The 26,629-nt window shown below is 39.9% G+C and overlaps 1 protein-coding gene across 1 annotated transcript in view; it reads left to right on the top strand.

Moving 5' to 3' along the window:
- trabd2a (TraB domain containing 2A) overlaps positions 1-26,378 on the top strand; it is a 51,843-nt gene extending 25,465 nt beyond the window's left edge. The window contains exons 5-7 of the mRNA XM_041059627.1: positions 18,457-18,547; positions 22,035-22,298; positions 26,028-26,378. Of these exons, the coding sequence (XP_040915561.1) occupies positions 18,457-18,547; positions 22,035-22,298; positions 26,028-26,232 (560 nt within the window). The 3' untranslated portion in view covers positions 26,233-26,378. The remainder of the gene's footprint in view (positions 1-18,456; positions 18,548-22,034; positions 22,299-26,027) is intronic.
- The last annotated feature ends 251 nt before the right edge of the window (positions 26,379-26,629 follow it).

The raw sequence follows: 26,629 nt of genomic DNA, 5'->3' as shown, positions 1-26,629 counted from the left end.
CCAGCGTTTCCGGTTAAAATGCCAATCCATGAGACAACGTTTAAGTCTTTATTTGTCTGTACCTCTGTCGGTTAATCAATGTATGTAATAATATGAACTTTATCCTCACTACAAAATTATTTAAATTTCTTTTATTGTTGGAAGAGCACTTCTGCGGCGGAGAGGGAAAACGTATTTGTCCATGCAGCCTAACAAACTCATGTAGAGAAAGAGAAGGACAATCTAAGAAAATGGGGACAAAAATCCCAGATGGTTGGAGAAGTGGTACTCATGCCTTCTTTTTCTGGTCTGGAAGGAATTAAAGCTCTGTTCAGATATGAAAATATAACATAAAATAGAAATACACCTACAAAATATATAGTTTCCACTATTCCTCTTTTTTTGGTGGATGCTACAAATCAGATATTCTGTCTTTGAGGATTTCTTTTTCGAAGATTTTGTGATAGTCACACAAATTAATTTGGTGTCAGTTACACTGAAAGGTCAAAGCACATCATCTGCCTTCATCCGAGAATTTCATCCCTATTTAGGAAGGTGCCATGTCACTGTAACGAAGCTGGCATTACTCCACGACAGAATGCAGAGTGCACTAAATCCAAGGAAACTGGGGCTGATAACCAGCCCTGCGAGTGATCAGTGGCTTAGTGGACAAACCCACTGGCCTACAGATGATGGTCTTTATCAGCTCAGGGTTCAAATAAAGTCAGAGTTATGTTGGGTCTGAAGGAGGGGCTCAATAAACCCTCCTTTTTATCAGTTCAGAACAGAACAGAAACAAACATGCGGCCTGTCCTCTGTGGAGTCCGTTCACATAGCTTTAAAAATGTCATTTTAATACTTTGAATTCCTTTGTAACTATGCACCAACCTCATAAGTAACAGCTGTCTGATAAGAGACTTGAGTTAAAGCAGGGAGGATAAAGAGAGCAGATAACAGCAGGGAAGATTACACAAAGTTGTCTACCTAACCATGAATAACTCTTGTGAGTGTGCATGTGTATTCATGCTTTGTCGTTGGGGGTTGTATATCTAAGGCAGACAGTCTTTGTCCTCCTGGAGTCTTGTTGGTTTGTTTGGCCTCTGGTTCTTCAGTCAAACTGTTGTTCACACCTAATAAAGATTACAGATGTATTGTAATCATTAGTTCAGCTGGGTTTTCAGTCGAGATAAAGTTAGTTGGTTGGTTCTTACGTCAGTGTTACGCAAAACATTTACCCCTCCTATGAGGTTATAAGATACAGCTATACACCAACCATCAAAAATATAACACGGCGAGTTTTGGGCACACGTTAAAATCCAAATGAAAAACATCAACCATAACACTACATACTCTTTCATTGTGCTTATATATGCAGATTCTCAAATAAATTGTGCACTGACTAGCAGAAAAGCTACAGCCCTGAAGATATATGTATGTCTAAATAACAGTTGCACTTTACCATGTCCTCTAATAAATAGTTTTAGTTATTGTGCCCAGATGGCTTAATTTGTTTCTAGTTTGTTTCACATCATCAAATTTGTAGTTAACACTCATACTTTGGCACAAAATGGACTTTTACGTTAACAAGCGGATTTATTGTCACTGAAACCTTAAAAGCCTTTATGATATTTTCACTGTTAACACAGATAAGACTTTGGAAAGAATCTGTTCCTCCAGAATTTGTTTGTGTTCATCATGGGAGATGTGTGGGGGCAGAGAGGATTCAATTTTAGTGCCATCAATTTCGCAGTCAGATTTTCCTCACAATGACATTGTCAGAAACGTCCTCGTCCATAGTTTTCTTTCGTCAGTTCAGAAGCAGAAAAGCAGCGCGCTTTGAGTGGAGAGAGAGAGAGAGAGAGAGGGAGGCCTTCACAGTCTGTTGGTCTCTGAGCTGTGAGGAAACAGCTGAGGAAAAGCAGACACACACACACACACACACACACACACACTCACGCCCTAACAAGGAGTACATTTCACGGTGGGTCCCTAAGGAGGTACCTTTACAAGGACTTGGTCTAAAAAGGTGTGTGCCTCTGTGTGTGTATGTGTACGTATGTCTGTGTGTGTGTGTATGAGCTGCTGAGTGAAAGTGATACGGCCAATCAGCCCAGAAGCACTAGTCTTAGACATACGGAGGGCAGGTTGGGTCGGCGTGTACAAGGAACAGGATGGGGCACATTAAGGTGCATGTGCAGTAACACACACACACACACACACACACACACACACACTGAAAACACACACATACTGAAAACACACACATACATGCCCCAGCCCCCAAGCCATACCGTAGACAGACCTGGGTAAAATGTGTCCTTAATTATCCCTGGAGGGGTCAAAGGATACACACACACACACACACACACACACACACACACACACACACACACACACACACACACACACACACTACAATGGTGCCCATTATGTTGGCGCACTCAACTTCCCTGTTACAATTAGCTGTGAGATCAGTCCTATCAGTGACCATCTCATGTCTCCCTGAATCATATACTGATTCAGAGAGACATGAGATAGTCATTGGACATCTCGACAGATGAAAGATGCAGTCATTGTCTACTCTGCATTTTGTGTTGGTGTATTTTCTAGCTAACAATTTACTCTACTGTCAATGTGACGTGACCAGAAACTGGGAACGAACAATGTTTTCTTTTAGATGTACACTGTAACGCTGCAAGCTTAAGATAAATTTTGTTTACTTGAAATTCATCCAGACTTGACGACAAACTAACTCAGATTCAGAGGAATTAATGTAATGTTGTTTTTTAAAGAGCAGCCGCATATTTTGCATATTTTTCTTCCCGAGTAATGATCCCATTAGCCTGCAGGGGTTGGCCTGCAGATTCCTGACTGACCCATGTGGAAAATTGTTGAGGGTTTTCATTTTTGCCTTCCATAAGCTTTATCGCCACAACAAGTTAACAAAACAGTTTATACTTGATAATTTATTCCCTGTCAGATTGGCTGGTCGGATGCCAATTGGGCTTTGCCAAAGGAAACTTAAGATATCACAAGAGTTAAGTGTTTGGGTGTCCTGGTGATTTAGTGGTTATGGAAGCCTTGTTCATGTTTGTTTGTCAGGAGTGATGACACTAAGCATCTGAAAAAGTATATTACAACAACTTTTTATCCAAGTGCTATAAACTTATTTGCCAAAACGTCCATGATATAAACATGCATCACTTTTTAAAAATGAAATATGTTTTGCTATTGTTTGCTGCTGCAACAAAACAAAATGCTCCATCTACACCTGTTAATTAGTTATTACATTATTGTCATATGAAGCTTAAAGGAGCTTAAAGAAGCTGAACAATAAGATCATGTAGTATTACAAGACTGTGGATAAAGATTCTGTTTTTCATTGTTATCTGTGTCTATGTGAAAGAACTATTTAGTGATTTTGTTTTCTTTTTTTTTGAGGTTTTGGAAATTGTTTAAGGAGACAGCATTAGTGGTCGATAGTCACACACTGCCAAACCAGAGCTAACATTTTCTAACCCTGAATGATTTCTCATGTGTTTACAGCATAGACACACACACACACGACCATGCACTCGTTCTCTCTGTGTCTTCTCTTGTTTTTTATAACTATCTGCACTTTGTGGACCAATCCTGAGGCCATCATTAGATTGAGAGATGTAACAGAGACAATAATCTTTGTTTGTACATCTGCTAATTTTTTTCATAGTATTTAAAAAGTAATTGAAGTTATATATAAATAACAAATCCAGTTTTCAATTAGTAGCAGCCTAAATATACCCTGTGATCAGGATGACTGATAATCTTAACTAACACACATCAAGGTTCTTAAGATATTTATACCAAAAAAGAGCTGATGCCAGAGCAGTAAACACATAGTCAACGAAATCCTATGACCATTATGTCATGGTTAGAGTCATAGACCTCCAGTAGAAAACTGCTGCTACACCAAATTCCAATATATTGATTCTTTGCTTGTGTCCAGACTCAGCAAAATGGGCCCTGAGACCAGTTTTGGATCCGAGCTCTTGCTGTTGGAGAAATGTGTTGGTTTTTTTTTCTCTGCGGTCTGGTCAGAGTGGCGGTCAGGAAGGCAACAGTCAAACAAACAGCAGTGGTCACTGGCCAGCAACTTCAAACTTCACATTCAGCCCGGTCGAACACACATACGCACAAACATCTTTCTCTGAGTGATTGCATTTGTAGCGTCATTACACAGAACAGAGTGTATCCAGAGAAGAATAAGAGAAAGAGAGAGACTGGGTGATGATAAGAGCTGCTTATCACAGTGTCACATTTATGTCACTTACACCCGCGATGACCACCCAGTAGTCTGTTTAATATTAAGGACGTATTGTGAGATGATTTATGGAGTACAAAACACTTTTGCAACACAAAAGTTCCTTATCATGTCTGTTTTTCTCGACGTTTTCTTATTTCAATCAAACCCTGAATCTCCTTCAGCCTCTCTGTGCTATATTAAACCAAAAAAAAAGGGTCAGTAGGTTAACGGGACCCGTTGCTTAAATCTTTAAAAATGGCTCTGAGAGTAGCTTGGAAAGCTTTCATAGATCTGCTTATTTTTGTAAAGCAGTAGAGCTCCAAACCTTGCTTACTGGCTGGAGCAGCATTTTTGACAGATAAAATTTGCCAGTTCTTACACTCTTTGAGGAAGCATTTGAATCTCAGCAGGCCTGCAGTGATTTTACCTTAGTATTTCTGTCCATGAGGGTAGAAATACGCTTCTTTTCCCCCAGTGTCTTGGTGCAAGACTAAACCCCCTTCCCTGTGTAACACTGCTTTGAATATTAGGGCATTGTCATGCTTCACTATACTTTACTGTACTGTAAGTAAATACCTCCTAGAAATTTGTCTTTTCCCCACATCTGTTTGTCTGAAATACCACGGCCATCACTCAAAGTAAATGATGATGTTGAAAAAACCCCATATGTTCAGACAGGCATATGGAAGCTGTTATTGCTCTGCTCCATAGGTACAGTAACCCAACCCATGTATACAATCTGAACCCGTGTTCCCTTTATAATCTCTGTCATACCCTGGCACTCTTGACTTTAATAAAATGATGTGTTTACATATCGCTGAAGGCTGAGGGCTCCATTTCTGCCGGCTCTTACAAATTCTTTTCCATTTTTTTTTCCAGGCTGAATTTGAATGCGTCCATGTTTCAGCCTCAGCACCAAGCTGCTTAGCACATCATGATTCCCCCCAAACTCCTCTCCAAAACCACAAATTTAAATATTTGCGGCAGTGTAATTGCCAGGGTGGTTGATAGGCTCTAACAGTTACTGTACTTTGAAATGTTTGACTCTTTTCACAGGCAATTAAGGTTTGCCTTTGGATCTTTTGCTATTTAGGTTGGTAGGGCCATGCTAAAGTGAATACCCCTCGGTTAGTGAGCTGTGATGTGCGGTGGGTAGGCTGTAATAGGCTGGCTTGGCCCCGTGAGCTGCGGCTCATGACAGAAGTTGACATGAACTCATAACTCACACGGAGCACCTTGACTTGTCAGTGTGTGGGTAGCTCTCGGTACTGGAGCGGGGAAAAAGGCACTTAATACACTGCACTGAGTGAGTCCACTGCAGTTTAGGAGTCAGCAGCGTGTACTGACAGAGCCAAATTTATGAGAGTAAAAACTAAACACTAAAGAACAGCTTTACTTGTTTTAATTTACTGCATCATATTGTGCAGCGTTGACAGTTTACGATGAAATGATAAATGAGCAATAAATTAAAATAAATAAAATCAAATACAATGTGCTAAAAGTAAAACAATTGAAAAGCGATAAAAAAATCTTTCCTTCAAGGCAAGCATCACAGCTTCAGTAAAGAGTTGGAACAAGCTGATGCAGCATATACCATATATGAGACTGTCAGACAGTGTGGAATGAGATCAATTTGACCTTATTTTGCAAGCAGACTTAAGGTAATTCAGGGAGTCTGATAAACATTATTTAGACGTCTCTCTAAAGCCTTTTGTTTTCAGTATAACTATGTTTTAACTGCCCCTGTGCGTGTAATATTTTATAGGTTCAGAGTTGTAGCTGATTGACTGGGTATTCCTGTTCAAATCCCCTGTTCTCAATCCCCAGGCCAAACCTTACACATACCTGGCCCAGATCCCCCCAGTGTGTTTTCACACTGAGCACAACATCACTGCGGTCGCTGCCCTGCTTCATTTTTTTTTCTTTTTTTTTTCACTTCCCCAGATGGTGTGAAAGTCAAAAATGTGGTGCCTTTTCACAGCACCTCACCCTCATAAACAGTCAGTTTACAACTGTTTGGGGCAGTCGCTGACATGAGTACACACATGTCATACGGCACCATTAAAATCCAGACCAGACCTACCACATACTTGGTAGGGCGGGCAGGGGCAAACCGTCTGCCAAACCTGGATTAAGTCCCGGATTTAAGTTTGAATGACACCTTTATACTCCAACTTTTTTAAAAAAAAATTTTTTTTCAGTTCTTAAAGTTACATCATGTAGGATTAATTTCCGCTGGAATAGAGGCCAGGTGAATTATGACTTTCAGACACAAAGGTGCACATAGTGGGACGCTGTTGTAGCATCGCATTTCGGGATGGATGGGTCGTCCTGTTTCCTAGTAGCAGTTCACGTTGTTTTCTTTACCACTGCCACAATCTTTTGTAGAAAATCGTTACTTATAACAATTTTGGAAGATAAGCAATGTCTTGAAATATTTGGGTTAATTAAACAAAAACATGCTCATATGAGTCATTTTGTAAGGTTATGACAAGCATCTTACTGTATTTTTTTGGGGGGGGGACTTTTGTTTTACTTGTTCCTGGTGGTAACAGCATCCTGGAGGTGTCAGTCATGCCTTGAGCATCTACTCTGTCAGATACACAACAGAAGAGCAACAGGTGTATCTGTTTACAGTTCAGCCTTCCAACCAACCCATGTTATTTTAATAGAATTCAGCCAATAATCAATCAAATACGTTGATACAAACTCAAATACCCTCAGTGATGACTTCACAATAAAAGCCCTGTGTTCCACCAGTTGAATGCATTTAATGTGACTAGCTGAAGTAGAAAATGTTAAAATAAATATCAATTTATTTAAATTAATTTATAATTTATATTTTAGTCATATTGGCCAGTAAATTAGCTTTATTGGTGTCTTATCGGTGACTTACAATCCTTTGTCTCCATCTCTGTTTGCTTCAAAATGTATCTATCACAACAGTGTTGGTCACTGGACAATGTTGCCGTTGCTGTTTGTCAGTCTATCTGTGTGGAGCTTCGTCTTGATCTTCTTCGGAAATGTCTGTAATCTTAGCTGCATATTTATAATCCTAAATACAAACCAGATAAACATGAAAAACCTTTAGCCGGTAGGATGTTAAGATGTCAGGAGCATCTGTAATGTATCATCAGTACATCTCCGTCTCGTCTTAAATGCGGGGATAAACCTGTCAGCCACTTTGGATAACTAACTGGCTGTTGAGTGAAAAGCACCTAAACACATCCATTTTGTTACACTCATCAGGTCAGAGGCCTCAGTCTCTGCTCTCGAAAGACATGGTTCATATAGTCCACACTTCTCTCTTAGTCATAGCAGTGAACGCTTGTCACAACAGCTTGTTGTGATTTATTGAAAGAGTTGAACTCCTCACCCCTGATCCCATTCAGACCCTGCAGTATTTCCTTATGCACCTGGAACTGGCTCTTTACATGCCTGCCCAGGGGCTAAACTTTCATTTGGCCCAGAAATACCTCACTTCTATATGAAAGGGGAAAGGGAAAGGAAAATTATATCTTTAGCTGGCGAGCAGCAGTGCATCTATTGATGATTCTGAGTGGGAATTGTTATGAAGGAGCTGTCCCTTTTCATTTCGGGACTAAAACATGAAGGAGAGCAACACACTACCCAGAGGGGATGAAGATATGAAGAGACAGAGGAAAACATGACTTGTGTGATTTGTGGCTTCCACTCTCTCCCTCTCCTGCTCACCGTGGGGTTATTGAATACTTTTTTTTGTTTAGCTGAAGTGGAGATTTTTTTCTGATTCACTGTATGAAAGAGTCTGTGTTGCTGGTCATGTAAACTGTCACACGAGCAGAGCAGGATTCTGCAATGCCACAGAGCACAAGCTCAAGTTTTTATACGCAGATTAGCTTTATTATATTTACACATCCAGACCATGTGATATGTTTGGCATTATGGTTAGACAGTACAAGAGTTATTTCTTTAGAGTTAGGGTTTCTGTTTTTGTAACTGCATCTTCCTTTCTCATTTAAAAAAAAAAAAGCTTTTGGCACACGACAGCATTTTCTAAAATTTCTTGTGTTTTCCTTGTGTTTTTTTTTTTTTTTACAAGGCACAAGTTTTGGTTATGAGCATTTTCAAAGTCAACAAAGTCGCTGCTGCAATGAAAAAGACAAAAACATTGTTTTTATGTGTATATGAGACCAAAACACAAAGAACATTTTCAATTTAATTTCATCTTTTTGATCATGTCCTTGTTTATAGTTATGTTTATGGCTATTTTACAAGAATTTTGAAATTAATTACTTAACTGTAAGAGTCAAGAGTCAGTTGCAAATGAATGTTAACACCGTTCTCTCACTGTTGAAGCAGTGAAAAAAAAAGAAATCTGGATTCAACACAGGCAGGCCCCATTTTAATTAGGTCCCGCTGAAATTGCTGTAGTAAGTTTTGTAACTTCTGTTTTGCGTCACTGAAGGTCTGGCGCGAATGAGAGATTGTAATCAGAAAAAAATGATTTTCTGTTTTTGTTGAGGCTGTGTCAGATTCTGTAGTTTGCTGCAGATGTAAAATTTGGCCATGTTTCGTTGTGATGCAGAAGGATTTGCAGGAGACTTTCTGGAAAACCAAGGCAGCTCTATCTCCAACGCAGCCTGGTTAACTAGTTAACGAGGGATGGAGGAACGAATGATTGAGGTTGAAACGGGATTAACACATGGGTAATTGACAAAGAGAGACAAAAATAGTGTTATAGTAACAAAAACTGATTCTGACAGTGACATAGGGAGAGATAGGATGAGATAAGACAGCCAAAAACAGAGTCTGTGAGAATTTACAGGCCTTTATCCTGTGGATCTGCTCTTAGTTATAATCTAGCCCTGAATCACAGATGATACGCAGGCCTCACTGGACATCTACAAGATCTCTTGCAGATTACTCAAACTAAATAGGCACAAAATTGCACCCTAAACCACATGTTTTAGATGGAAGCTCTGTGAGAAAACATCTGAGAAAAACTACGACGTGGAATGCTTTTTAAAAGCTGAACAGGCATCCGACTTCCCTTTGGTGTCCTTTTTCTCAACTGAGACATTTGAAAGGCTGAGCAGAGACTCGCAGCAGGATGCGGGGCTTGTAGGGTGTGCATGTGTTTTCAGAGGAGGCGGTTTTGAGTATGCAGACTGCAGAAATACATTTTAGCAGGTATGGATAAGCAAAAGCACACATCAGTGGAAAACAAAGCAAAACAAAGAAACAAAAGAGAAAACAAAACGCAACACTTACAGTTTTAGGACTCCTGCTGGTTGAATGAACTGAATGATTGCGAGCCAGGACGGTCTGTAGTTGATGTAAAGTACAAAATAACTGGTTGTGTTGTCTGATAGAAGCCAGTCTCCTCTGTTTCCCGCTTCAGTTCAGTCTGCATGTCACATCATGCATCACAGCATGTCTATGTGTGGTGGCTGTGTCTAAAAAGGATTCAAGATGTTTTATTCAACTCTAAAGATGAAAAATTGTCTGGTAATACGAAGCAAAAAGAAAGACACTGGAATAAAAAGTCAGAAGAACTAAACATACGTTTCACTGGATCAGTGGTAGAAGCCAAAACGACCATGGACATTCAAAGACTCTGTAATATGGCTCTGTATTACTACAGTAGACACATCTGAATTGGATCTTATTAACATTGGTCGTGCTGGCACTTTTATGGTTTACATAAAAAAACTCTTTTCAGCACAACCTGAGGTCAGGTGGGCAGGTAGCCCTCCACCTCCCTTGAACTGCCTCTAAGATCTCCTTTCACTTGCTTTTATAGTAAGAATATCCTGTGAGAGTGGCTTATAAGTAAAATGAGACATTCAGTGGCAGCGACATTCAGCGCTGGCAGTGCTCCGGTTTACTTTGTCAGAACTGCTCACTTTTACAGAATTTTCTAACTTTGATCACCCGTTCATACGACCACAGTGAATGAGCTGGTGTGTATTCAAGCGCCATAATTTCTTGGCAGAGAGAGCAAAAACTGAGCGCTGCGCAGAGAGTGTAGAGACTATTGCAGCCTGACAGATGTAATCCCTAACACGGCTCCAAAGTGCTGTTTGCCACCACAAATTTTGAGTGAGGGTTTATTTAAAAAACAACCTCACACCACAGGCCTCTTACGCGCTCTGTTTCTCCTTTATTCTCAGCATAAATTCAAAGCTGAAGTTGCTCAGCACGATCTCCAGAAACCTCAGGCAGACACTTGAGCTGTTGTCACACTAATGATAAACACAGCGAAACGTAATTCATATTTAAAAAAAAGAGGAGGGCAGCAGGGCGCAGTAATTAAAATGTAGGCATGTTTAATGATCCATCTTTTTAGTTTTCACAAGTGCACACAGAAGTGCAGCAAATTCTACATTTTACTTGCAATTTTACCCATCATGCTTGCTCTGTAAGCTAAACAAACCACCTCTCTCATCATCCTTGCCACGTTTCCACAATACTATCCATAATAAATTTCATTTATGTGCTTTTTAAGAGAACATTAGTTCTAAACATTTGTCTGGGGAAGTGACACTGGTCCGAGAAGTCTTGAGATATTTTTAGGTAATAAATTAGTGACAATAAACAACTGGCTATCCCTAGATGTGAAAATTACAGATGAGGTGGAAGTGAAGAAAGCCATGACTCACATTTCTGCTGCGCCAGGAAGAACTACTGTATGTTCAGAGTCTTCTGATATACAGTTTTTAGAGACAGGGAGTTCAGATCTTGGTCACGTCCTTTTAGCTCACATCTCAAGTCAAGGTTTGTATTTCCTTGACTCAGTTTTCTTGGTTTAATTTTGGATACAGACATTCAGAAAAAAAAATGTCTGCTTCAAGATACCACTTGAAGCAGACATGGCTTCACTGCAGTTTTTTTTTTTTGTTTAACAGACTTTATATGGGCACCATGTCAGGACACAGTCTATGCAGTCTCAATACAGAAGTGTTTTAGTCCTTAACTGAAGGCCTTACTGGATGCTCTCATCCTCAGCTATCACAGTCTGGCATCTGACAACTTAACATTCCTGTGTTGTTTTGGATGCTTTATCCCTTTGTCTCTATTCCTGTTTTTCTTTCCATGTTAAAATTTGCATCTGCTTTTCTCTTCTTCTCTATTCATCCCTGTCTCTCCCTCAGCAGCCTGCATCCGTTTATGAAATGGTGATTGGTATCAATTTTACACTAAAGGAACGACCTCTTGAATTCAGCCTGTTTTTGAACTTTGCCTCTCACTATGCCTGAGAGAAATAGAAAGAGAAATGTTTTGGTGCTGGTTGAGATGTTAGCATTCTTTGGCTTGACTTAAGAGAGGCTTATTTCGTGGAAAGGAGGTGTGTTCGTGCCTTTGGCTTCTTGTTTTGTGTCTTTCAGATTCACACAGCCACATCACAGCTGTCTTTTATCACAGCTTTCTACTATCACCAGTATCATACATTCAAAATCATATCCTGAGGGAATTTGAATCGAAAAACTGTCTTAGATTCCTAGGATAAGTTGTCAAGTACATCTTCGCTGTTTTATGATCCATTTCAAGAGGTGCCAGAAATGGTGATTTTAAATCGTTGTGAGGTGAAAGGCATTTTTTATTGTTTGATTCGTGACAAGGATTTCAAAAACAAACGTGTTTCTATTGGCAGTGTCCTTGACAAAATTCCTTGTATCTCAAACAAAGAAAGCTATGCCAGAACAAATTTGAATATCTTGCACGAAAATATGATTTATAACTCATCTTTAGAAACAATTTTGAAATTGTTCAATATCTGGGCAACTGTAGCATGTGTTCTCCCTGCACATACTGTAAATGTTTCTCATCCAGGTTATAGTCTGTTGTCAAAAAATGTGCTTAACAATGTATATTTGACATTTTTATTGACTTTGTCATAGTTTCTAAGGAAATTGTGACATCATTCCCAGAAACTGCCCATACAGTAGGCCATTAATGGCTGAGCGGTAGAAGCACTAAAACAACATGTTGAGGTTTAGTTTGGCTCAGTCTGTCATTTAACCCTTAAACTGGGCTTCTCTGGTTCTACGTCAATCTCTCAATGTGTGTTTTCATTTTTTTATATCCTTACAGTACACACATAAATGGGCTACATCATATGTGGATTTGTTTTTAAAGTCTACCCTTTCTTTTTTATGAGAAATGGTACAGAGGAGGGAGAGCTGAGAGATGCAACAGATTGGAGCTAAAATTTAATGTGTTGTAGGTGTTGGACTGGTTTGAACCAATGGCCATGCAAGATTTTTTTTTTGCTTATGTGCAGACTAATTTAACCAAATACATTTTTCGTTTTGGCTACTCACTCCTTCCCTGTGCTATTACGTTAAGAGTATCCTTTTCCTGCAGGGACTTGGGATCAAAATGACAACATATAGTTGCAAATAATGTCATACTAAATTGATTCCAGGCAAAAACATTCATTTTTAAAGTATTTTTTCCACGGTCCATCCAGTGGTAAAGAATCTTGGTGCCTGTGAGGATGAATATTATATTAACATTGAGAGACTCTTTGGTCTCAACACCACAAGTTGGCAACATTACATGAAATATGAAAGTTTCACTTTAAAAAAAATACTGCTGCTTTCTAGTAATTGAATTGTGGTTAAAATCTCTTTATATAAACACTCAGTGCTCCTCTTATGCAGCCCCATCTTGTCGCCTGCTAACATTTTTAGCCACGCTCACGGGTCTACTGATCCGTCCTCAACTTTAGATGGATTGGTACGAAATCTGGTACAGCCATCCGTGGCGCCCAGAGTTTTGAATCCGAATGAACTTTGGTGATCCCCTGACTTTTTCCACTATCGCTATTAGGTTGACATTCATGGTTTTTAGTGAAATGTCTTGAAAGCTTTTGGATGGCATCATCTAGACAAAATTGTAATTTGTCCAATACATATTGTGTTGTGTTTAGAGCTAGTTAGCAAATACATCTTAGCAAAAGTAGTAAAGTCATAGTATTTAGCACCAAGCATTGCTGGGCCTAAGTATAGCCTCACACAGCGGCATAGCTGTAGTCTTGTTTGTCTCCATAAAAGAAACACTACTGATCAGACAGCCTGTTTTTCTTAAATAAGATGTCCAAAAACACAGTTTGCTATGTCTAATTTAATTTATTATAGAATAATGAAGTAAAGACAGACGGACTTTGTTAAAATGCTACCATGTGTAATTATTCTCAACTAGCTTGACAGTATTTAATTATATTGTCTCTGCTTTGAGGCTGTTGCCATCAGTGTCCAGTTCTTTTCAAACGAACTATGTCCGACTGATGATATATGAGGTTTAAATGTAATATATGGAGGGACTGACTGTCTGTCAAAGACATAAAACAGTAAGATTCAAGCACGGATAAGGAGAAGCGCTTTGTAAGCCAAGTCTGCGTTTCCAGACACTTCATATGTGTGTTAACATAGAGCTGGCATTGTTTGAAAAACACCAAGATGACTGTATGGTCTTTATGCCAGTGGATAACCAATAATTTTCTTGTTATTTGTTTCTGACATGACCGTCACTTTTATGGATGGCTGCGTCTCCTTTACAGTTGAAGACACTGAGGTTTTGCCTGACTGTTAGCAGCTCCATGAGCCAAAAGAATGATTTTCCAGGAAAATCTTTGGCGGGTTAGTACTTGACAATAGATCGAATAGCTTAACTGTCTTTTTTTTTTTTAAATATATCTCTCTTTCTGCCTGCGTGTACTGCAATGTACGCACAACTGATTTTCCTAAAACCACTGTAGTGTCAAATAGCTATACAGGAATAGAGAGCCTAAATTTTTTGGCCAGTTTCAAGGTATATTCAAACCAGAGGTTTGTGGTTTTATGTTATCAACGATATAAACAGACTAAAACACTGCATACTTGAGATTCAAGAAAGCACCAGACACCTCATTGTCATCTCCTTCAATAAAGGGCTTCATTCAGTGCTTAGTGGTGGTGATTATGTGCTGCTGGGGCGAGCTTACTATAGCAGGGAACGTGTACATAAACAGCTTGAAAAGGCTATATGGGGCAGAATGGCCTCAGTGCTGCCTGTAGCGTTTGTTTATCCAACGTGCTGTAATGTTATGAGAACTGCTGCTTGGGCCCTGGTTACAAGTTGTAATGTAAATATTGATGTGTATGGAAAAGGAACGCTATTTAAGGCTTACCATATGTTCTAATAATTTGAGCCGCTGATTGTGGAGACTGGGTGTCTTTTTAAGGACAAATACCTCCGTGGTTCTCATCTTGTGTCCCTCTGTCTGAGTGCAGGTGTGCAGAAAGGTTTTGTGTCAAATCAAGGTGTCTGTCCCTCACATCCAGTACTTATATTGTCAGATTGAAAGAATAATATGTTCCATCGTGGAGCTAAAGTACAGTGATACAGTAGCACAGCATGTGTTGTAGCCAGGTATGTGTCGTGATCTCAGGATAAGTAAAGTAAAGGACATTTAAAATAAAAGAATTGAGAAGTGCTGCCACAATTATCCAACCCTGTCTCTTAAAAATCACACTGATATACACTGTGTTGCATTAGCAGATTTCTGTTTTTTTTTTTTTTCTTGTGGGAAACATCATGCAACCAGATTGCGTCCATCTTAGCATAACAAGAAACATTTGTATTAAATGTACAGTATCTGCAGAATGTTTGCGGTCAACATATTTCATGGTTTCCACTACAGTATTCACTCCTGGCAACTAAAGCATGAATAAAGATTTTAAGTTTATGTTATGTTAACTTAAAAGATATGATCAAGGTTTGGGAAAGGCTGTGGTCTTGGCTAAATATTAGAAAAAGTCAACTTTGACTTGAAGCACAAACCAAATGTTTTAGGAGCTTTAACCTCATAAGACATGGGTCACAGGATGGGAAGCCCGATTTCTGTTGTATAAGTCCGGTGCCATACTTGCCTCCATCCTCCCTAAAACTCCTATAGAACATAAGAACGTTTTACTTCCTCGACTGGAAAAATCATTGCCACTGAAAGTAATCGAGGAAACAATTATACTTTGCCCAAAGTATATTTGGCCAAGCAAATTACAGTAGTTTGTACATATATATTAAAAGCGACAATGTTGGGCTTACCATTGGTGGTGAAGGCTTTGAAACCAAATGTTGAAAGACAAGAAATGTTTTTTTTTTAACCAATGTTGTATTTTATTCATTGTTGGACACTGTTGTAGACTGTTATAAAAGCTGTCACATCACTAAACATATAGAAACTTTGTAAGTTTTTATAACCATGACATGAGCTAATCTGTGACCCTGCAACCCACTGGTCCCATATATGAATATTGCTGCATGTAGGGAGTGGGCCGTGAATGAGAGCTTTCAGTTCTGTCCCCGATCTTTATCTCTTCCATCTCCCCTCTCTCAGTGGTGCTGGAAAGACATACAGTGGACATATTGTGCGTTGGTGTACACATTTTTGGCCCATTTCATAGATTTAAAATGTATGAAATTGGCCTAAATAAATAATCTGTGGAAATATATGTCAGATGTCGCAGGTGTCACTCCAGAAGTGTGCTTCTTAAAGTGTGGGTTGGGCTCTAACATGGGCTGCAGGCCCTGTAGGAGCCTAAATGACAGTAAGTGCTTCTGCTTCTTGTATATGTAGAGAATCTGCAGCCGCAATGAAGTGACACATTTTGGGCCTTAAGGTGGAAAACTGTAATCTCCTACAACTGTTTAGAGCTCGGGTACAAAGAAATGTTTTTATTTTGATTTGCTGTGAGACGACCAATAACCAGAAAAACTGACTATGATTCTGTGAGTCAACATGTTTAACAAAGCCATGCAATGGAAACATCTGTGAAACCAGCGTGGCGGAACTAAACTTAATACAATGCAGGAGAATATTATAATGTTCATGTGTTAGCTCCACAACATCAGCATTTTTACAGCTATCATGCGTGCTTTGTTTTGAAGAAAATGTGGAAGTACTGAAGTAGGAAAGTAAATGTGGACGTAGTTTGCCTCAGTAGTGAGTCACTGTGTGAGTCCCAAAGCTCGAAAAACATGTCCTTTTTCACACCAAAGTTGACACTGATACCACAAGGGGGCTTAGGGATACACAAGTAGTGTGCAGATCATTTGAAAATGACACACTCAGCTTCTTTTCTGCAAATGCAGTCTGTTCCTTTTTCCTTCTTAGTGTCTGACACTAACCAAGAATAATTCATTGCTTGGTACCAATTATTAGCAGATCGAGAGAGAGGCATTTGTCACAAATCACCTTGCATATTTAAGCCTCAGTTGCCAAAGGCTACGTCATTCATGAGGCCCAATTTTCTGGGGCATCAATAATTTTTAATCAAAGGTGCCTGAATTTTGTTTTTGTTTTGGCAGGTTTGGCCTTTTTCTCTGAGAATGAATCATGTTCTTGCTAAGATGGAATGCTGCACGTAAAGGTGGTGCCTTAAATCCTTCCTCCTTCTTCCTTTTTAAGCATCAAATTTCAATTTAAAAAATCAAAGAAATGCAACCCTTAAAAAAAGTGAGTATAAAGGTATAATTGTGAAACTGGTGTAGGTGTTTTTTTTTCTTTGCTGTGCCACAAGATTTAAATATCTTGATCAGTAACAAGAATACTAGCACCACTTTTATTTAACTCTACAAACCTACATTCAGTCCCCAGAAACACAGTGAAGCCTTTGGGGACATGACAGAATTGATGGGTTGCACATAAATACGTATTTGTGTGTGTGAGTGCGTGTATGTGTGTAGTTGTGTGTCCCTTTGAAGTTTTGAAGTCCGCCCACCCTCCTGTGGCCCTACATTGTGCTGAACAGCTCCATTTGTCCCACCTTAATCCCCTGACGTAAACTCACATAAATCACGCTGAGTTGTTTCTAAACGTGAGCAGGCTGGAGAACTCTGTCTCTGTCTCTCTGTCTCTCTTGTCTCGCTCTCATTTCCAACCCCCATGGAGAGTTAAAGGGCTGCTGGCCATTCGTTTAGCTGACCACCTGTACTGATAATGATTACTTCTTAAAATAAAAATAAATGCATGTCTCTTTTGCATAGTAACTGTTGACCATGCTCTGACAGGATCTCAAACATTTTTTTGTTAAAAAGGTCCATTAAGCTTGATACTCGTGGGACATTGTTCCTCTCAGACTGACTAAGCAGACAAAATTCACTGGCATTTACCAAGAAGATTAATTTAAGAAAAGATTATTAAATATTGACACTGTGCTTTGCAGTAGTACCCCCTCCCCCTGCCAGGACTTTTCTGTGCCAGTTGCCTACAGGGACAACATTTTAGCCAACTCTTGTTAGTTCTAAAGACAGGATAGCATCGTGGCAGCCATGGTTCATCTAGGCCAACCTCTCTCTATCGATGGCTCTGGGCCAGATTAAAGTGCCGGGGCTCATTGTTTACACAGCTCCGTGGTGCCACGGCTGAGCAGGCCCAAACAATGGGCCCCTGCTCCCCTTTGTCAGAGTGAGGGGAAGAATGGAGACCTCTTGACATGGCAACCTGAAGCCTCAATGCCCCCACTTCACCTAGCCGAGAGGGTCAGAGAGAGAAAGAGGGGAAGTTAGAGATAAGGAGAAGGGAGAAGGGAGAGATGAAAATGGAAGGGGGAGGAGGGAGGTATGATATGAGGGGGGATGCAATGAGGACTGATCAAGAAATACAGGGAGAAAGCTAAAGAGATGGAGAGAAATGAAGCAGAGAGGAGAAGAGGAAAAAAATGTCACAAATGATCACAGCATGTGTTTGTCCTAAAAACTTAAAGAAATACTTAGACAGACTTAGACATTTCAGACATTTTTTTTTTTTTTTTTTTGAGTAGACAAAAAGAAATATAAAAACATTTTGTGGTTTCACAGAGAAACCACCACTTAGCCTGGCTTAGGCTAAACCAGATTAACCAGTAAAAACCAGCAAACCAGGTTTCAAACATAACACGAGAACAACATGAACATTGTGAGATGCCAGAATTCAGGATGTGTTTGCAAGTGTGTGTGTCATTCTGGTCTTGTGTTGCAGGACAGGGCAACCTCTCCTCTCTGTTCTGTGGCCTCCATCACTTTTATTTCTCTATTAAAATCACGCTCAGTCTTATAGAACTTGATTATACTTTTCTTGGTGCACTTAGAGGCATGGTAAATGTCTTGTTTCCATCTGCTTGCAATAAAACTTATCATTAGCATCCAAAAGTGGAGGCCATCACTTCTCTTTTTTATTTGGGTTGCAGGTCACTTTCTTGGCAACAATACAGTCATTGATGTGCTTCGTCGCCAGGGATACGAGGTGGAGCACACCCCTGCTGGGCAGCCCATAAACAGGTAAATTTACTGCTAAAATACCCTTAAACACACACGCACACAACTAGTGACACATCTGATGCAGTGGATTTTGTGATTTATCGTCACAAAACATGGTGCAAATTTAACTGATCCCTTAATCTTATATGAGCTTCTAATTTTACAAAATCGCTGCGTTTTATCATTCTGAAATCAAAAGTATGTTTTTTTCGAAAATAATTTTACTTTTATGAAACACTGAAATTGTTATTTTTCTGTTCATAAAATTAATAAAACATTTCCAGCTGTTTCCTTCAGGGGTACAGAAATCCAACTCGCCAAATTTGCAGTTAGTCTGCCAAAAATCCTTGAAATGCTTCAAACTGCATAGTAATGTTTTCGAAATATCCCACAATAAGGACAAAGTTTTAGTCTCGCTACCGACAGGAAATGGTAAGTAGCTTTTGAGACTGATCTAAGTGCGAACCCAAACATGACACCAACCAACACACAGCCATTCAAATACTGAAAATCAACCTCAAAAAGATTTCTAATGACAGACATATTTAGTTAAGTATTTCAAAGAGTACTTTTTGGTTCCAGAAAGTTTTATGAACTAGTTTGGGATTGCTTAATTTTTTTAGGTAATAATTCTTCATAAAAATAAATTAGAGACATGAGAAGACAGAAGAGATAAAGAAAGAAAGAAGCAGAGAAACTGAGAAATACAGAAATGAAGGATAGAGAACACGGCAGAAAATATTATGTTTCACCGTAGTTGTTGCACATTACGATTTCTTCTGAAAACATGAGTCTATAAAACTCGAAGGCCCATATTTTATCACTTAAATGGGTCTAAGGTTTCATGTCTTAGCTGCGTTTTACAGTGCCACTGCTGCCTCACGGCCCTGACAGGAATATATATTTCTCTCAGCTTTTTCACCGACTGGATTTCAAATGGGAAATCATTTTCCAAGTAAGCGCAACCACTCCGTGTTCATTTGCAGACCCAAAACAGATGTTTAAGTTCTGCCTCAGCCCTCGTGAGAAATACGTTGTCTGCAAATAATCAAAAACTGCACTCAGTAGTTATCCATTGAGTGATTCTCCTTTTTTTTTTTGAGCACTCACTCTCTCCAAATGTCCCTAAACAGGAGTGTTTGTCTCATGCTCTCGTTTTGAGGCTTTTCATAGTTTTATTGATTTATATTGTCTATTGACACTGGGGAGTTAATTATTTTGTTTCTTTACTGGCAATGAACCACTAATCTGCTAATCACATAAGAGGCTCATTTTAGTGCGGGAAGCTGATGATCACAGAAAGGAAAATAAATAGCCAGGCTCAGGCCACTATTGTTATTCTTACTGCGGAGAGCGTTTCAGCTGTGTGTCTGACAGCGCAGATATGCTTCTGTCTGTTTACGCCTGTAAACCTGAAGTCTATTTTCTTCTTTGCATTGTGCCACATTGATTGTGTATTTGGCTCAGAGCACTTCCAAAACACAGATGACCTACACTCAGTAAAACAGTTCTGCAGGAGTGAAGTTTGATTTCAGTGTTCTTGTTGTGGAGCAAAACTGAATCCATGGTCGCCCACTGATACATGTAAATCCTGACCTAAACCAAAGCTTTTACTCGGCCTTGGTGTGGTGAAAAATTGTGTGTGTGATTTGTTTATTATTTGTTATGATTTATTTGAAATATCGAGTGTCATTTTTCTCTGGAAAAAGTAATACGGCGCTACATGACGACCTCGTCATTAGACACAACAAGTCACAGCACTCTCTTGTGTGCATTCATTGATGTCTCTCATCCTGTGGGATTTTTGCATGTCTGTGCTGTTTCCACTAAATAGATTGTACCGCAGATAAATCTGACAAAATCCCCACCAGCCACCAATGAAGGGTTGTTGAAAAGGCCAACCCAAGCCGGGACTCATACCTCCTGCTGCGTAGCATATAGTGCAGTCTACCATGGCGCACTGTGCGGGTGGCTATCTCACTGCAGATCTGTGTTCTTGTTCTGTGTGAGAGTGAGTGAATGAATGAGTGAATCTACTTTCACACACAAACCCAGTGTTTCATGCGGGATTATGAGCCTGAGATGAACACGCACTCATACTCAGCTGTTTCTGTGGGTTAATGCCTGGTATTCAACATTCACACAAGACTTGGGTCTGCAACTGTAGGTCCAGTATAAAACTGTAGAATTATACCATGCCTTGTATATTTATATCTGAATGAAATATATTCTATAGAGGTGTAGGTGAAGAGTATTTGCTGTCTTTGTGATCAGTATGGATTTATTCCAGGTTGCTGTGTTGGTCTGAAGGGGTATAAATGAGTTTGTATGTGTGTGTCCTCATACATGGTGATTGTTAAAGATAGTTACTGACCTCATTAGAAATGGCCAGCAGCTCATCAGGAGCACGTGTGTTTTTAATCAGAAAGATGAGTTTTGGTTTTACTCTCATACTTCCCATTCTGGACCTTTAATTTGTTTTTCCAGAACATCTTGGATATGTTCTCTATTAGACTGCACATTGGTTCTTGGAACATCCACGGCATCCTGTTCTTACATAGCAAGGATTCTTCTCTCCTCTCCTCTCCTCTCCTCTCCTCTTCTCTGGCCTCCTTTCCACTTCTCCCCTCTCCTCTCCCACTGTACTCGAAAAGTTTGTAACTTGCTCTTTTCTGGAGGACTGTAGTCAATTTGGATTCACAACAGTTACAATGGAGAAAGGAAGCCAACGGTTACAGCAAAAAAAAACTTGTCAAAATATATCAAAACACCCATAAAAACCACTACTGCAGTGTAATCCGTTTCTCTTCCATTTATCCATTTGTTCAAGAGCTAATACTCACAGACAGCTGATGTCTAAAAGATATATTTTTGGTTGAGGGTTTAGCGGTCCGACATGCAGCTGCTCAGGTGGGATACAGTCCTAAAATCCTCACCCTCAGTGGGGGTGATTCGTCTGCCAAACCAAACACAAGAAATGCATGTGTGGGCATTAATTTGGTCCGTATCCACATCACTTACAGTAACTCACAAGGACACACAATAATGAAACACAGAGGAAAATAACTCTTAATGTGACTCAAATTTGTTTGCTGTAACAGTTCAGGGCTCAGAGAAATACTAACATAAAACAGTGCTGTGCTTCAGTTAGTTCACAGAAAATGCGACATTTCTTTTTGCTCTTGTAGTTGACATTTTGCCTGTGCAAATATGGCAAGGTTGAGGCACTATACAGAAAAAAAAAACAAAAAATGCTCCTTTTTTCCATGTAAACAAGAAAAGTTTTAAGTCCACAGTCTGTGGACACACAATCTGCTGCAAGGCTTAGTTCTATAGATTCAAGAAAAGTAATTTAAGGACTCTCTGGCCCTCAGTCTCATTTTTACCCCAGGATATGCTGATATTAAAGGTATATATTAAATTTTAAACAGCACATGCTGTGACAGAAAGCTTCTCCTACTGCTTTCTTTCAAAAGTATCTTATGTCCCTGTGATGTGTCTTGTCCAGGAGATCGTCATCTAGACCAGAGTCAGAGGACCACTATGAAGAGTCCCCTCTCCTGGAACCTTTCCTCCATGAGCTCCCCCACAAAGAGGAGGATCAGGGGCGTCCCCTAGAGGAGGATCTGTTACCCCACATGCTTCTGCCGCCGGATAGCATGGAGCTGCTGGAAAAAGCGGAGAGGAAAATGCTGAAGAAAAAGAGGAGGAACAAGCAGAAGAAACAGCGGCACCGGCATTTTAACGACCTCTGGGTTCGCATCGAGGAGAGGTAAGAGGACAGAAGGAGGGTTGACAAAACGAGCGTCCATGGGGTCACGTTTCTCTGAGCATTTGTCATCAGTGACTTGTTTGTCTCTTTGGCTGTGACAAAGGGATGAGGCGAAATGCAGAAAAGGTGAGACGAAGGGCCAGAGGTGAAGACAAAAGGAAAGAGTATAACAATAAAAGTTCAGAGAATAAAGACAGGGGAGGATGTGAGAGGAGAGAGAGAGGAAATTGGAATGTGTCGTGCAGTCTTTAGAATAAAGCTGGTGTGGTGCCGCAGGCTCAAACAGCCACCATATCACATCACCATACCCTTCGTGCAGTTTGCACACACTTCAGCGCACATATACACACACACACACACACACACACCCTGCAGTGTGGTATCAGTCCAAACTAGTTTCTAGCTGGTGTAAGTGTCTTGGATGTGGAAATAGCAGCCTGGGAATTCCTGCTACGTATCCGGTTTTAGTCTCGCAGTAGCTCCAGGCAGGGACTAGTCGGACAACAAAACAAACTCACCTTTCATATAACAAGGAGACCTCTGCGCAAGGTGTGGTCTGCCGTGTTGAAACCACCCCCGACTTGTTGTAAGGGCAAAATTTTGTGTGATTTTGCATGTGGGCAGGAAGCAAAAAAGTTAATTTGACCCTGCACCCATCCATCCATTTTCTACACCCACTAATCCTGTTCAGGGTTGGAGGCTATCTCGGCATGTGCTGGCGAGAGGCTTGATCCACCGATATGCATATGGACAGACAACCACATTCATTCACACCTATGGGCAATTTAAAGTTTCCCATTCACAGAACTCACACATCATGTGGCTGTGAGAAGAAACCGGAGCACTTGAGGGAAACCCCCGCAAAGCGAAGAAGAACATGCAAACTTCACACAAAAAGGCGATGAGGAGGAGACAGAGGTCAAACCCTCACTGGCTAATAATTGTAAATATATGTTCTACATCTAAAGCAACTTTAGCTCAATTAAAGTCACACCTCACTGTCTCACTGACTCTTGAGGGAAACTGAATTAAGGGCACATTTATCAGCCCCAAAGTCACAGTGACGGTCTTAACTCTAAAGAATTATCCTGGCAAAATCACCTAAGATAGCTCATATTAAGGAGGTAGAAACCTTTACACACATATCCTGCAATTTAAACGTTTTAATTTGCTTTCTGTGGCTGTATATTCCCAAAGCTTATAAGTAATACTGTCAGAAAAAGAGATTTGGCTTCTAAGTTAGGAATGAATCAAATTAAATCTATATGATTTTTCGTTTCCCCTTTCTTTTGTCTTTCTCCTGAAAGAGTATGAGTTTGCATGTTGAGTCATTCGAGCCTTTGTCAATATTAACATTATACAGATGGAGATTTGGGCTGTTGACCCAGGAGCATAAGCTCCTGTAATTTCAACACCATAACTGAAATTTAAGATTATCATTCCTAAGAAATCTGTAGATGGGCTGAAATTAGCCATACATCCCATGTTGCTTAGCTTGACTGACTGGCCAGTGGTTAGAGTCTGTCGAGTCTGAATCCTCTATTAGCAGAGGAAGATGGCAGTTTACTGTGTAGTGTATGAGCTCAACCATCTCTAGCATCGTAACACTTGTTGGCAGCAGATCAATTTAGATCATTTTTTAAAGTCAATGACTAGTGGGCTTTGATGCTGTAGGACCCTTGAGAAAGCTTCACTGGGTTTGGAGGGGCTACTTGGGAAATGAACAGGAGCAATTAGAAATAAAGATGAAAAAGAAATGAAAATAAAGTCTGGTGTTGCAGAGTTTTTATTTTCATTTAGTCTACAATTACACCAATTATTTCTAAATTGTGATTATCATGCGGTAATAAATGGTTCCAGTCTTACAGTAACGGGATTGGTTTGGAAATTATGAGAAATAACTGCCGTTAACTGGCAGGTATGTGTTTGCAAAATTGGACCAGGGCTCTGCCCTTAAGCAGGTAGTGATCTTTATCCCTGTATGAACATATATTTTTCTACGTACAGTATGGACCACTCCAAATTAAGGACGGAAAAAAAATTCCAACCGTGTAGCGTCTGTTCTTCACGGGCACAGAGGAGGTTTGTGAGCATTTGTGTACATTATGTCTGCAGAAATGTTTTCTCTCTTTCTGAGAGAGCCTGTATTCTGAACGGAGAGGAAACAGACTGTTTGTGTACACATGCTGCAAAGTGTACACGGTGCACGTCTTTGTATATTTTAATGTCTGAAAAGGTGGCCGAGTGAGAAAAGGAGAGGGAGTCCAAAAAAAAAAAAATGAAAAAAAGGAGCAACTACAGTGGCATAGTTCTCTGTTGTGTTTGATGCATGACCACAGAGCGATGTGTCACACTTGGTTTCCTTACGCCTCTCCAGGCCCTCAAAACTAAATAAACTTGCTTCATAACCTAAAAATTAACCTTAGGCTTTCTCTGAACATTTAAATACCTACTTCAATCAATTCTTTAAACTTTAGAACTTGTCTCTGTTATGTGGTAGTTCTCTCATTTATCACTGACTCTGAGTATTTTAGCAATCTTGTTTTGACTGGCACTTAACTCTCCAAACTTTTCCAGCTTCTTCAGCTTAGGAGATTGCAGTGGGCTATCCAAACTCAAGATCATTTATCCACAATGACACCTCCAAGCATGCTCTCATTTGTCTGCAGACAGACATAGTCAGGATGAGGAATAATGATGGAAATTTAGGGCTGGGACATGATTTAGTTCCTGTTCTGAAATCATGAAAGACTTGTTTCCATTTTTCTGAATGTTGATGCTTGTCAAAATATCTTCTCCAATAAAACATAATCCAGTAAAATGGAAACACAGTCTTGCAGTCACTTTTCTTTAATATTGCATGTTGCAGTGCTGTGTCAAACAGCTGTTGCGGCCCACTTGTATCACTGGAGATTCTGACTTCAGGAACTTGTGTGTTTGTTTTGCCTGGCTTCACCCCAGCAAAAAAAAAAAGAACAAAAAAAAAAACAAAAAAAAACAAAAACGAGCACCGTGGGCTCGGCATCAAACAGGAGAGCAGAAATGATTTAATTGCAAGACTTGAAAGGGGACTGATAAAGATAGAAATAGAGACAGCCAAAAATGGGCAGACAGAATATGTAATATGAGGAGGGGGGAAAAAAAAAGAACAGAAAGTAAAAACAGGCAGGCTGTTGGTTTATAGCCATGAGTTGATCAATAAGTGCATGCCCAGGGGTTTTGTGTTGCTAAAGCTCTACTGATTGGTCAGTGTTGTTGCATTGTCGTGAAACTTTCCTTTTTAGCTTTCATCATCATTAATATTTCCATTGTTTACTTCCTTCCATCTGCATATTTTCTCAGGCAGTTGTGGAAAAATGTAAAGAGGCCTGTTCTTCTGCAGACCACCACAGGATTTTCCCTTCAGTCCCGAAGAACGGCAAAGTGCCTCGGTGCACGATTTGATTCAAATGTTGCTAAATCCAAATTGGCGCAAAGAAGCTTGTGACGTTATTTTTCCAACTGACCCCCACAAACCAGTGAATGAAGACCAAAAAAACCCCACAAATACAGAAATCTCTCAATTGCAAAAACCAAAATTGTTCATACTTTGGCAAAAAACTGTGCCTTCATGTGGGACTCCATTATTTACAGTAAGACTCTGATGTAGAAAACAGTGTTGGCATCTTTACAAGATACATTTGAATGAAGACACATTTTTTTATATAATTTTTCTTCTTCTCTCCACAGCACTGTGGTCCAGTCACCGCCTCCACCGTTGGTTCGCATCATCAATGGTTATATCACTGTGCAGCCACCTGACAGAGTCCACAGCCACTACAACTACCACCACATACCCTCAGCATCACCTACCTCCTTGTCCTCATTGTCTTTACTTGTCTTCCTGTGCACATTGCTTACAGTGATCCCACAGACGTGGAGTGTGTTCCTTTAGTCAGTATAAGCTCCCACTTATTGGGCCTCATGTACCAGCTCATGTAAAGTGATGTCTGATCGTGCATCCTAAGACCTGGAGGAGGCTGCAAAGAGTGTGGAGACCGTTCATAAAAAAAAAAAAAAGCATGGAGAAAGGATGTGAAATCAGCTCTAGCTGTCAGGTAACAGTACACTCCATGGATGTTAGGTTAGATAAAGTTTATGTTGTCGGGATGGAATGACAAATCATGTCAATAGAGTGTGTCTCTTACAAATTGAGGCCTTGATGAGCATGTAAGTTCATATATCGTGAGGTTTCTTGGAACTTGAATAGTTTCATAAGGTTTCAGTTATTTTACATACGCAGCAGGAGCAGGTACAGGGAAGGCAGCATGAAAGAAAAGCGAAAGCTCACA

The sequence above is a fragment of the Toxotes jaculatrix genome, chromosome 16 (genome assembly GCF_017976425.1).
Source record: "Toxotes jaculatrix isolate fToxJac2 chromosome 16, fToxJac2.pri, whole genome shotgun sequence".
In the NCBI taxonomy this organism is placed as follows: Eukaryota; Metazoa; Chordata; class Actinopteri; family Toxotidae; genus Toxotes; species Toxotes jaculatrix.
The sequence above is the reverse complement of the archived record's forward strand: the minus strand, read 5'-3'. Positions and strand labels throughout refer to the sequence as shown.